At 47.5% G+C, this 13,642-nt stretch overlaps 1 protein-coding gene across 1 annotated transcript in view; it reads right to left on the reverse strand.

Moving 5' to 3' along the window:
* Positions 1–13,642, reverse strand: part of clybl (citrate lyase beta like) — a 49,952-nt gene that overhangs the window by 19,745 nt on the left and 16,565 nt on the right. Inside the window, exon 2 of the mRNA XM_027001357.2 lies at positions 4,333–4,537. Within this exon, the coding sequence (XP_026857158.2) occupies positions 4,333–4,537 (205 nt within the window). The remainder of the gene's footprint in view (positions 1–4,332; positions 4,538–13,642) is intronic.

Below are 13,642 nucleotides of genomic sequence, written 5' to 3' on the forward strand. Positions count from 1 at the left end.
GAAAAGTGCAAACTGCAGTCGGAGGGTAGCTACTGATGCAAAAGGAGTGTGATTATGTGACCCCTGTATCCCCCAAGACGACACTGATCTATTAGCCAGATATCTGCATGCATATTGAGCATAGTATGACGAGATGAGCAACATCTTAAAACACTACAATTCTGTCAACAGCTTTCACCGCTAGCCTTCTTGTCAACATGATTCCATGGCACGTAATCCATGTCTTCTGACCTATCTCTCCAGGACATGGACACGGCTGTTCAGCATTCCAGGCTGGGTTGGTCTGGACACAAACGCTTTACACACATCCCTTTCCAGTCGGGTTACAGGCATCAGACGGCAGGGAGGAGTTTGCCAGTGCCGGCTACGTGAGGCACACATGCTACTCGGCCAGTTCCCGGTGACAATCTGAGCTTGTCACACTGGCTGCCGTTAAAGGCCTCAGAGGGGAGGCCATGATGTGCTCGCATGGACTCGGTCGCTCAGTCACTTTTAAAAGCAGCTTCGCCCTGGACAGCTCCTTGCCTCTGTCTGTCACTGCAGCTCCCTCGGGTCTGAGTGGGGCTTGCTGGACTGGTGTTTGTGTTCCTCCCCCGTGAAGGCCCCAGGACTCCCATCCAGAAATGCACCTCTTCACAGCCTCCTACCCCGAGTACAGCAGCAACCAATGAGAGAGGAAGCAAGGAAGGAACAGGCCTTACCCAACACGTCCCCCCATATGCACACACGCACATGCACATGTGCAAGAACACTGCTCCTTGGACAAGCATCCGCTCTTTGAGCTGAAGTCTAAATCCAAAGGCTGCTTTTTGGGCCTCTAAATATCACATAACATCTGGCTGCATAAATTATGCTAAAACGGAAACCCTAACAGGAAGCCAAAGGATTACACTTTTAAATCAGCTAAGCCTGAAATCTAAGTTAATAATGGTGCATTATTGACCATGATTTGGCAAACGAAAGACAAATCCTGTATTCGGGCCATGCAAAAATAACTTAAAGGCTATATCAGAGGCATAAGGGTGTTCAGCATGCAGAGCTAGGAATGGCTGATTGTACAGGAACGACAGAGAGGTGTGATATCTACTATAGACAGTGGTAGAAGGTACAATAGCTGTATGAGTACAGTGTTGTCTTACCACATATAGCAACCGAAGTGCTGCTCCAACTGCATCGTGTGGAAGAGTAAAGGTTGATTACATAACATAGGGACTTCACACGGTCTGACCACCAAGGAGACCAACGGACTTGTTGCTCAGTGGCTTTGGTACATGCTTGACCCGAAGAGAAGAACAGGGGGGATGGAAGGTGTGTGTGTGTGTGTGCGCTTATTTAGCGGGACAAATTAAGGGTGAAACACAAAGACAGATACAGACTTATTGAGCAGAAAGAGACGGAAGAGAGGAAGCCAGGGGAAGCAAACGGCGGCCACCGCATTGAGCTTTGGCCATAACCAGGGCAGACCCACACCTCCCCACAGCCCTGCTCTCATTAAGCCTCATTGGGGCAAGATAGCTGGAGGACCCCATCCCTACCAGCCAAGCTTGGAGGTGGGGGGTGGAGGAGGGGTGAGGCAGGGGGGTTGCGGAACTTGGAGCTGATCAGATAGGGTATGAAAACAACATCCGTCCACTTTCACACTCCAGTGGAAGAGGTGGTCCCTCCCGGCGGGGCTGCGCAGTCCTGCCATCTGGAGGATAAATCGAGTGTGAAGTACAGTATAGTTTGGGACCAAGCTCCGTGGCGGCATCTCAGCGGTTAGTTCATTATTTCCAAACTTCCAGGGATCGGGAGCGGGAGCTGGGGGTGGGGGGGGGGGGGTTACGCGGGGCGGGTGAGCAGAAGACCCGTCAGGCGGATTGCCCCACGCAGAGCGGCAGCCTATAGGGCACCTCTAGCACGATGCAACAGCAGATAAACAAAGTCTTCCCCTGGAGAGATGACGAAGACAGGTGCAGCCACCGTCTTTCCCGGAGGGACAGGGAGAAGACTACACTCCCCGGCCTACTCTCAAAAGAGGGCGCGTTTATATAATAACTGAGCGGTTGTGAACGAAAACGCATGTGTGCTTGGGTGTGAGTGCGTAAGCCGACGCCGTGCGTAGCAGTTAGCGGTCTCCGGGTTGTCTTCGCCTCGTCTGTCACATGGCAACGGGCATGCACAGCTGAGTGGGAACCAGCCCCTGCTGGTAAGGGGACGGTTACGGCCCACACCCCTGCTAAGCAGATAGTTTTTAAACTGCTCTAACACACATCCTGAAGCCTTGTGCTATTTCTGCATAAAGAGACCACGTCACACTGAATACACATTCGCGAATATACACTTATAAAATGGTTTGTGGAGGACACCACTTTATTAAGATCACGCGGCCTATTTCTAAGCATGATTTGTGTTTACAAAGTCTGACCCTGGATCAGAGTTCAGCTTCTGGTCACAGGACTGCTGCAGGTTGGAGGTGTTTAGATAGCAGATCACTCTGCAGTCAGAAGTGACATGTAAAAAATGTGTAAAAAAAAAACAAACCACTGATGGCAAATACTTGCAATGGATCTCCACACTTGTACCTAATAAAGAGGCCATTGGGTATAGATCCAAGTCATGTGTTTTTAATAAAGTCAGTGGTGGTTATGAGTAATGTAAAAAATAATTTAAAAATGGGCGATGTATATTGTGATTTTTACCAACACAGACGAAACAGAATGACTGTGAATGAAAAGCATGTGTCAATAGGCAATGGTGTATTTTTGATCCTGAAAGTACTAGAATCAATGCAAGGTCTCCATCGGAGACAGAACTGTGAGAGAAGTGTGCACCCCCCACCCCAGCTTTGCAGGCCTATTCGAACACAGCCAGACTGCAGGAGGAAGTGTCATTTAATGGCGTGGAAAATAAAACATCTATCTATATGTACACATAAACCCCTACGGATTTCCAATTGCCATGATGGCAAAAACATCGGAGAGTGTGAGAAATGGGAGTTTGGGTGCTGCAGAGAGAGGTGCTTTTTATTACTGAGTTAATAACTCATTTTTACATTACGCACTAGCAGGCTAGCAAATAAATAATGGATCACAGCTTTCAGCATACTGTGCCAGACTCTTTAAAGCTAACATATGGTCTTTAAAATTGACTGCGTCTTGTACTGAGGATTGTACACGCTTGTAGCCTTGACAGATTTATGCCTTCAAAAAGCTGAAGAGTAATAGGATTATTTGCCGGGCTCTTGGCGCAGTACAAATGTTATTTTTCAGGTTGAGCTATTATCATTTTTATGCAAGAGACCAGAGAGAGCGCTAATTCTATCAGGCCTGACAGGAACATGTGCGTGTGTAGAAAGGCTGCGCTGCTAAGGGAGGGAACCTTCCCTAATGCCATTTTCCTCTTCTCAGATCAGCCGGCCTTAATATTCCACAGCACAATAATCCGGTACAGGCAGAACCACCCCAAAGAACTCATTTTAAAATCGCTTTTAGTCCATATTCCTTTTTTTTTTTTTCCCCCTTTTTCTTTGGCAAAATGGTAGCTACTACTACATGTTAGAAGCTAACATTATTTATTTGCTAACAGAAATGCTGTACTTTAGGAATCACAATTGTGGTACTTTTTTACTTGTGGACAGTAGAAAAGAAAAAGTGACACTGAAACCCACAGTTTTCTCTGAACGGCTGTCAAAGGCTGGATTAAGACATAATAATGGCACCACAATGACACAAGAGACATGCGAATTTTAAGATAGCATTATTTTCAAGCATCAGCGGACACTTCCATGACATTTTCTTTTGAAAACCTTTTCCCACTTAGCAGTGATAGAGAAATAAGGGAGTGTTGGAAAACATTGAGGCTCAGCACCTTTTTCAAGGGGTCACAGTTGTCTATCAACTGGAGTCATCGTCCCCCCCGCCCCCGTCTCAATCAGGAATAGCCTCTAGCCATATCAATCATCTTTATTATCACGACTTAAAAACCTTTGTCGGGTGACTTCTTTCCTTCAGCCATTCTTTATCCCGCGCTCCAATCACAATTTCATGGCGCAGCAAACAGGGGCCAATTGGATGGCTGTGTGGGCAGGTCGAGAATGCTTTTAACCTGCTGCATCTGCTGACTTCCTGCTGCTTTCTCGGTGTGAAGTGGCCACCTTGTTTCAAATGAATGTGATAGAGGGGCATTTCTTGCCTTCATCACGACATAATGGGAAGGAAATGTGCTTGTTTTAGGCACAGCGCTCAGCTAGCCTCGATGCTCTGTGATTAAGCGCCGACATCCAATTAAATAGAAGTAAATGATTTGGTCAGGTGCTGAAGGAATAATTGAGGTTGCGGTCTGGGTGCGCACCTTTTTATTAAGGGCGACGCCGTCTTCGCAGTCCAGCACGGCGCAGTCCACGTCCAGCGTGGTTAACTTCCTGAGCTTGCGCTCATCATTACCTGGTACGTACAGGACAGCTCGTCGTGGTACATATCTCAGAGGCGCTCCCTCGGCGTGGTGGTTTCGCTGACCGCCAAAACGCCACACAGCTGACACCACCCTATGGACTGCCCTGGACAAACAAACAAACAAACAAAATTGGACACAATGGAATGGATGGAGGCCGTGCAGCTTTGGCTGGCGTCTGTTTTGGCTGAGGTGATTTGTCATTGCCATATGACACATGGGTTGCAGTGAAAGCTAAGAATGGCTATCTGTGTCTGCATCTCCTTCCTTCCCATACGTTTAACACAATGACAAAACAAAGTTTGTTTTCCTTTAATCCTCCCATTCAAGTGGATGTGTGTTGCTGACCTGTGGGCTTTAAGCACATTTGTCCCCCACAACATCACTGCCAATTGTTCTCCTTTAAAGCTAACACACAAAGGCTTAGTAGCCGCGGCTGAATAAATCTATTTAGGGCCAGGGCCACTCTGAGCTCGGAGAGACAGAAATAGAAAAGGATTACAAAGCCCTGCAAAATAATTAAAGTTCGGGCAACACAGCAAATCTGAAAAAGACTCGCTACTAATTACTCCTGGAAACAGAGCTAGCTAGCAGCAAACAGCAACGGCGCTAACGTAAAGCGCGAAAGCTTCGCCGCGAGGGCCGAGCTCTCCCTTTCACAGGGTCCGTCGGCTAATGGAAGTGCCACTTTATTGCTTCGGCTCCTTCCAGGGCGTTTTTATCGCGTGCAGCGGTACTCGCAGCTACGGCACACACGTTTTAATTATCTGTTCTGTAGGTCGGTCTGCTCAAACAATTAGCGCTAATGAATGGGCCAAGTAATTGGGATCACATATAGCTAATTATAGCCACGAACAGTCCTTCCCTGACTGTTCCTTCCCATTTCCCTCAGAGGGATAATATCAGTAGATTGTGTTCCCTTTCCGTCCTGAGAGGGGGAGCAGAAAAGGAAGGGGGTGGGTTGTTGGTGGGGGGGGGGGGGGGGGGGTTGTGGGCTTTGGAAGAAAAAAAGAGGGTAAACTATTCTCCTTTCTGCCTTTGTTGTCTAAAGAAGCTAAAGTCACTTCAATAGGCTCTTAATCCTATCCTCCACGCTTACAATTGCCTTCCAGTATCAATCAGGCATAATCTCAGCTAAGATGATGCAGTTATACTGAGCAATTAAAAGCAATTCAGGTAGCTATGGCTGCGAGCGCTTTGTGGGTGCAAGGACCCAGGGCCTCGGCAGGGATCCCGATCGCCGCGGTGTTTGAATTTGGACGGGAACAATGCCTGCCGTCGGAATGAAGAGGGAATGTGCAAACGCCTCCCGTCAGTACGGGCTGAAAAAAGAGGGACCTGGGAGGAATTCAGCATCCCACGGGACGCTGCCACGTAGCATGTGCACTCGGGCCAAAACAAAAACATAGGTAAATGATCCAGAGGACTAGAAGAGAGCAGGCAATGAGGAGTGAGTTAGTGAGTGAGTGTGCGCGTGTGTGTGTGTGTATACACACATTTAACTTAAAAGGGAAACAAAGTACCAGTTAAGTGTGAGGACTACAAAACAGGACAGCTGACAAATTCTTATTAAAGATAGTTTTAAAAAGGACGGCTCAGAGAGCTCTCCCTGATGGCTGACGGGCAGCGGAGGGTAGACACCAGTAGAGGGACTCTAACGGAGTTCGCAGAGAGCCGCTCTCGCTTTCGTGTTTGGGGCAGGAGCAGAGGCAGCAGAGGCAGCAGAGGCAGCTACTGTTTCCCCAGCACAGGCTGGCCCTTCAAACTACGCAGGCAGGGTGGAGGCTCTCGCCGGGGCCCTGCAACACTAGCGCTGTTGTGCCGCAGGGGTTAACGGGGACTTCACTTTTGCTCACATAGAAAGTGCGACGTACAGTCATTACCCACAGAAAGGAAGGTGAACCCTCCCGCCAGAAGTGAGTCAAAGGTCCTACACAAGCAGAAACATTCCCTCCCCTGAATCTGGCACTATCCAAAGCCATAAACGCACGCGTACGGCACTCTGCTGCCGTTTAGCTTGCCAAGGGTTTTCAATTACTGCCACAACCTACTGTTTTTATGTTGACGTAAAGCAGGCCCAATAAGCTTAATTAGTAAAAAATGTCAGCTTATCCAAAACTCGCATTGTCCTAAGAGGCTTGGTCTTTGAGTCGTCTATACAAGCAAAGCGACGTACGTCATGTCCTGTATTCTCCAAAGCAGACCAGAGGAAAGACCAATAGTTGTCCAGCTGTGCTTCACTATGTACCATTAAAATGTGTTTACACTTTATTTTAAGAGTACTCACGACTGTAGTCAAATTCATTTTGATTTACTAAGTGATTCTGCAACTAGACACCAACTTGACAGGAATTTGGCCATATTCTCTTTTTCACAAGTCTTGGGTTTTGGGCATAAATGAAATTGATAATGATTATGTAGGTATAAAATAAATGAAATCCGCCCTTACAGATATTCTAGGCAACTATCATTGTCAATGGTGAGTATAATTTTGAAATTGATTAAAATCGTTACGTGGTGAGGCTTTGGCTAAATGTTAACTTGCACACAATACAATACTGAATACTTGCTGAAAACTTACATTAGCGTATACACGTTTGCTGTTGGCGCTTGTGACCATGGAAGTCATTAAATGTTGCAGCAAACCATCCATGCAATTCCATTTAACAATTGTTAATAGAATGTTCACACTACCTTTCAACATGGGCATCTAGTCTTATATGCTTATATGATTATGGCCCAATTATTCCTTTGAATAGCTGCTCTGCCTGGTTCTCGTTGGGAACTGTGCTCGGCTGTGAGAGCTAGCACCGGGAGCTAATGTGACTTGCGCAATAATTCAGCAAGAAGAGGAGATGGTGAACAATAAAAGTAAGAAGCAATAAACATCATTGCAGCATTACTGTAGCGACGGAACCGTTCGTTGATGCTCGGTCTCACGGAGTCATTCATACTGCCTCTGCACTTCCCCAGCTGGGATTGTTTTTTTTACTGGCTCAAATTCACATCTGCCCAACAGCTTCCACCACCGTTAAATTCCGACATATATTTTATAACTTTAACAACGCCTAAAACAGACACAGTTAAAACGATTACATAATTTTTAATAAACCTATTCCTGAAAGGTTCTGACGGCAAGCTTGTAAAGTTATCGGCCGTGCGCCGTTGTACATGGACTTCCTGGTCAAACTTCTAAAGCGCTCTAGATTTTATGTTCATATTGCAGTGGACAGTCCTCATTATGTATAAATCTGTTGTCCCTCTATATGAAATACAAGGAGGATAGTGAACTTGACAGGGGCTTCTAACTTCTTGTTCCACTCATCTGCTTCTGAAAGACGCACTTAGGCTCGGAGAACTTTCCCTGCGATCTACAGGTTCTGCCGAGACTCAGAGCCAAGATCCTGGAGTAGCGAGTCAATTTCCCCACCCTCCAGCACTGCTTCTGCCATCTAACCTTCTGGTTGAAACATTTCCATCCTAACGTTAGCTCAGTTAATATAATGACCTATCGCCGTTTTTAATGGACTAATTTCTCGACCCTCTTTGGCTCTTATTCTTGGTCTATCTCACCAGGGTTGAATTTTCTAATGCAATTCCCAATTCCTAATGTGAGATGGTAACGGAGCACCTGCTGCAAGCTCAGCTATTTCGGCAGCAATTATAACATACATTAGACTCCATAAAAGTCTAGAAAATGAAAATGCATCAATCCGACCACCACTGTGAACTTTAAAAGAACATGTTGATCATACTTTGCAAAATTGGTTTACTGGACATTTAAATCACTTGCTCAGTGAACATGTAACAAGCATTTCCCGTTCAGCTGCCTGCTCACTCTGCTGGACACACTGACATTTCTGGTGTCGTTTATCCCCCCCCCCCAACCCACGACGATTACAGAACATTAGAACGTGTGCTCCAGTGCTCCTTCTTGAAAGAAGGGAATGACGATGCATGTTATCGCACATACTGCTGTTTGCAACTACTATAGAAAGAGACGTCGTTGTACAGGGTATTCCAGCCTAGCCCATAAAAGGTGGTTTTAGGATTATATTTGGAATTGCCACTCTTATAGGACACACTGATATTTAGAATTCCTGTCTCACTCTTCAGGTGGGTGGTCAGTTTTCCCTCTCGCTGCGGCGTTCTACCCGAGGTCTGGGAGGTGTTCCTGCTGTTCCTAGGATTGTGCCCTTCTGGACTGAGATTGATGTCATTCCTGGAAACAGTTGCTTCCTTTTCTTAACAACCACTACACTATCTAACTCATAATTTATATATTTATTAAGTACACTCAAAAAAAAAAGAAAAAGAAAAAAAAATTGAACCATTTAAATATTTTCATCATTTTACGTATACAAGAAGACTATGTGACTAAATTTCACTTTCTACTTTTTACACAGTTTTCATTGACCAGGGAACGGTGGAACAGGTCTCTGGAGGGCTGTTCTGGTTCAGTTTTTTGTTGTTAGGTCCATTACATTTTATTTTGGATTTGGCCCTTTTTTTGCTCAGGAGTGTCCATCACCCACAAGACTTGAGCATATTGCTTGACGAATGTCGGGGAGGGGGTACAGCGTTGCTCATGCAGAAGCCTAGCTCACCGGTTCATGCCCTTCTACACGGTGACAAAGAAACACTCCAGCAAATGTTGCTGTCAAGTTTGAGTTTGACTGGCTGGGAGTGCAGTCATCATGCCTGGAGTCATGAGCATTGGTTTCAGGGCGTCCCCCACCTGTTTCATTTTGAATGATTCCGAGATACTAGTCCCCCAGAGCAGGACAGTTCACGGTGCATGCAGTCTCAGAGAACGACTCACAGGCTACACGCCTGACCCGCCAATAGCTAACGTCCTGTTACTGCCAGCCATGGGTTTCCACATCCTTACTGACGCCTCTGTTCATCTAAATATTTTTTAAAAAAGAAAAGCATTTTAGACAGAAAAAAAATCGTATTATTTATTAATTATCCAACAAAAATCTGATTCTTAAATGCTGTGTATGAATGCACGTGCCATCGGTTCATAACTCACTCCTGCATGCTCTCCTGCCACAGTGCCACGGTAAGATATGCTGTCCAATTTGCGCTCGCCTGCTCCTGTCACATACGAACACTGTCAAGGGTAGCGCGCTCAGTATGTAGATTCCACAATTATTTTCAGTGCGTGGTAGGGACCGCAGTAGCTGTGTCTAAAATGCACAAAATTAAACATTTGTGTTTCTACTCTGTGATACTCAGCATGTTTAATATGCAGACTACCTTCAGGATTTGTCATGTTTAAGCTTTTAAATTAAATTTAGAAATGAACAAAGATGAAGGGATGTAGGGAGGGGGTCTGAATCAATGCTGTTATGCATAAACATGAAACGGGGGGGGGGGGGGTGTAACGGTCAGAGTCATCAATATTTATTCCTGTTTTCAAGCCTTGTCTCCACCCAGCACCAGGCTAAAACAATCCCAGTAAAAGCTGCTTCTCTGCAGGGTAGCATGCTTGGTCTGAAGACACAAGAGCCTGGAAGGCAGAAAAAAAAAAATCTAGCCAAATTAACCCAGGGACAGGGAGGACGGTTTGGGAGACACGGTGTCCCTCTCGCCGTTCCCGGTGAGGGAACCGCGCGATCCTCTTTCCGTAGGATCAGCCGTGGCATCTGGTAACGGCAGGCGCGGGCACTCAGGAGCGAGGGGGCCGTGCCTGCTCCCACCCGCTCCCGCGCTCGCCTCGTTAGGGCAGGCTTTCGGCACTAATCTGCACAAGGAGGGTGAAGTCATCGCCGTTATCTTCGCCGGCCTATACGTCTTGCCGTAATCTCCGCCGTGACATTTCCGTTCTCTTGCTCGCTCATCCTTTCTCGCCAGCCACGCATGCAATGCCTAACGAGCCCGAGGTCTGAGCTCTTCCTTCCCACAAGCCCACAGAGCATGCATCCCCCCCCCCACCCCACACACACACACACCCACCCACCTGCGGTCAGCGCAAGGAACATCTATATCCAGCTGAACTGGCGAAGACCATGGAGGAAAAGCGACACCGCTTCCCTGGTAAAACCCGCGCCCCTGCTGGCAGAACAAACTTCTGCCAGGAGTCGCAGATGTGAGAATCTGCGCGCAAACAATTGCACATCAAAATGAAAACAAAGTTTCGTCCTGCGACGATCTAAGGAACCAACTGCTCGTTCTCGGGCCCCTTTTCTCCTAGCGAGATCAAGAGCGAATATTTTCCCATTAATTTTTCTTTAGAAATAACTGAGGGAGGCTCATGAAAGCAGGGAACAAGCTCTGGGAGTGGGGAGGGCGTCGGGGTTAGCCTTTAACTTAGCATTTTTATTGACTCCAGGAAACAAAATAAGGGAACCTCACTAGGAGTGTGCACTCGGCAATAGCCATTCAGGCCTTTGGAGCCCATTGTAGCACTTTGAAGGGTCTGAAAAGAAACCCCACTGGTGGAAATCCAGTGGAACATCTCCACAACAGAGCACAACTGTTCCCTTCTGCCTGAATGGGGGGTGGATAAAAGACAAGATGGACTTCTGAGGTACGGCCAAAAACAAAGGCAACAATAGTGCTGATCAGGAGGGAATGACACAACTCGGCACGGCAGAGGGGCACGGGGAAAAGGCTGCCGCACAATAGCGCTCACAGCCAAGTGACACACTGAAGAATTGAAAAGTCTACACAAGAAGTGTCCCCCACACACACCCCCACACACACCCCCACACAGCGTCACTCCATTCCACCCCCTGCCATTCCACAAAAACCCACAAGAAGCTGCAGGATGGCTGTGGGGCCAGGCTGTCTCATATAAAAAAAAAATTAGTGAGAGTGAGAGACAGACGGAGAGAGAGGGAGAGAGATAAAGGGAGAGAGGGGAGAGAGAGAAAGAGAGAGAGAGAGAGAAGGCGACAGACAGCCAGACTAACATTGAGAGATCCAAAAGAGGGGGAGATGGACTAGAATTGAATTCTCAAAGAGAGCCACAGAGGCTCGACAGGAAGAGGATTAAAGGGGCTGAAGGAGAGTGAGACAGGGACGCGCTCCTATCCTGACCGAAGCCGTTACAGGTGACGGCAGATGACTGGCGTCCTCACACAGCCGCGGCGTGTCCGGGGCACCCACAGCCACTCCGGCTCACTGCTCTCTTCAGTCGTACTTCTGAAGTGCTTCTTTGTGCACCAACACAATTAGCTTCTAAACCCCAGAAGAACACAACCCCTGCCCCCTCCCCCAAACAAATACACACACACACACACACACACACACACACACACACACACACACACACACACACTTCTTTGATTGTTATTCCCTTGACTGTTATTCTGTCCCCATCCCCTCTTCCAATTGGCTGGGAAGGAGGAGGCTGGACTGCACAGCGGTCAGTGTGCGGGGTCCGTGCAGGTGGCAGGGCTTCGTTACAGCGAACTCATGCCGCCTCTGGACGAGGACCATGTGCTTTTCTAACGTGCTTTTCTAACAAACTCCACAAATGACGGTTCCACCCCCAAAGTTCAGAAACATATTTCAGGTCAGAAACAGGTAAAACAATTGGTTTAGAAAGCTGAATATTACTGAATATTACTGAAAGGTGGGTATTGGACTGTGATTGAAATGTTTGATTGAAATGTTGCATTTCACCTTGATTCTGCACTACAGTGAATAACAAATAGTAAATCGTCAGATATGTGGTCATCCACACATTAACTAATGCAATTTCTCACTTACATTACATTCTCCCAAGAGCCCAGTGACTGCAGTGTAACAACAACAACAACAATAAAAATCCAATTACCCCAAGCTAATAATGTCAGGATGACAAACACTGAACAGCATAATCGCAGCTACAATCAACCAATAACAAGCTCCGTGTTGTTCAGCCTCTGAAGGCATTCTCACAAGTGTTCTGTGAAAGAATTCCTAAGGGCGAGAGCATCCTAACTGGTAGCCTGCCAGGCGTGAGCCTTCAGTGGAAAGAGGCCATACAGGCTGCTTATCTAAGTGCTGCAGTGTGCCCGGGGCCGTGGGCCGAGCTCATATTTAACCCTCTCTTTCTTTCCCTGCTCAGTTTAGCTGATTAATGGATCAACGCTGTAATTGATTAGCGAGGAGGTGGGAATTAAACCCCGGGTTCAGCGCCAGTGACGGCCTCTTGACAATAGCGGCCCGTGTAAAATGTAAAACCGATAGCCTGCAGCCAGATCGCCATGGAAGCGGAGTGGCTTGCTGGAAGAGTCTGGCCGGTGTCTGGGCCTGCCGCTCACGACAATGTTGTCGGCGTTACGGACACGCCGTCAGCTCACCTTCATAAAACACGCTGTAAAACAACAAACAAGGGACTTATACAGCTTCATTATCTGAGCCTCTCCAAATCACAGTGGAGGGCCTGGGTTACTCGTTTCTATAGTGTGTGTGTGTGTGTGTGTGTGTGTGTGTGTGTGTAGCCTTTCCATTGTCTCGGTTCAACCCATAAGGCAACGGGGGGAAAAAAAAAAAAAAAAAGAAGAAGAAAGAGAGCAAGAGAGAGAAGGAGACAGAATGAGAGAAAGAGAAAAGCCAGGCTGCTCACTAAACACTAATAAAGCGCTTCCTTTTCACCAGGGCAGCCGCACAAAGAGAAGTGCCTCACCATGCTCACCAATCATTATTCAACACATTATTAATTAGCCCATGTTGCCTCTCCCATAGTTACAAACCAATGTGATCAGGGGCTCCCAATGTTGGGATAAAATGTCCTCACAGTGGGTAGCGAGGGGAGATGAACACTGGAGGATGGGGTGGGGGTGGGGGGTCCATGGGGCAGGGTATAGGAAAAACACAGGCCATTAATAAAAGTGCTGCTCCAAAGGAATTATTTAAGAGTTACCAGCACAGAAAGGCACAATGAGAAGGGCGGCCGTGGGACAGATGGAGACTGCATCTGGGAGAGGAAACCTTTTGCCATGGCACCGTGCTTGACGAGCCACGAGTTTTATTTATTTCATGCAAATAGATCGGGGCCTTTCACAACGCTGGCAGCAGGACCGCAAGGTGTCTGCAGCTTCCAGGAGCCGAGCGCTCCTCCCCTGCTTCTGCGGGGCTCTGCGGGCCTGACCGGAGCCCGTGCCGCAGAGGGAGCAGGCCTGAAACAGGCGGGCTTCCTCTGGAACAGCCCCCAGTCCGGCCCCTGCCGCCCATCGCCACTTAACGCTACTCCGCGGCCACTCCGCTCCGCTGA

Source organism: Electrophorus electricus, chromosome 25, assembly GCF_013358815.1.
Source record: "Electrophorus electricus isolate fEleEle1 chromosome 25, fEleEle1.pri, whole genome shotgun sequence".
Lineage (NCBI taxonomy): Eukaryota > Metazoa > Chordata > Actinopteri > Gymnotiformes > Gymnotidae > Electrophorus > Electrophorus electricus.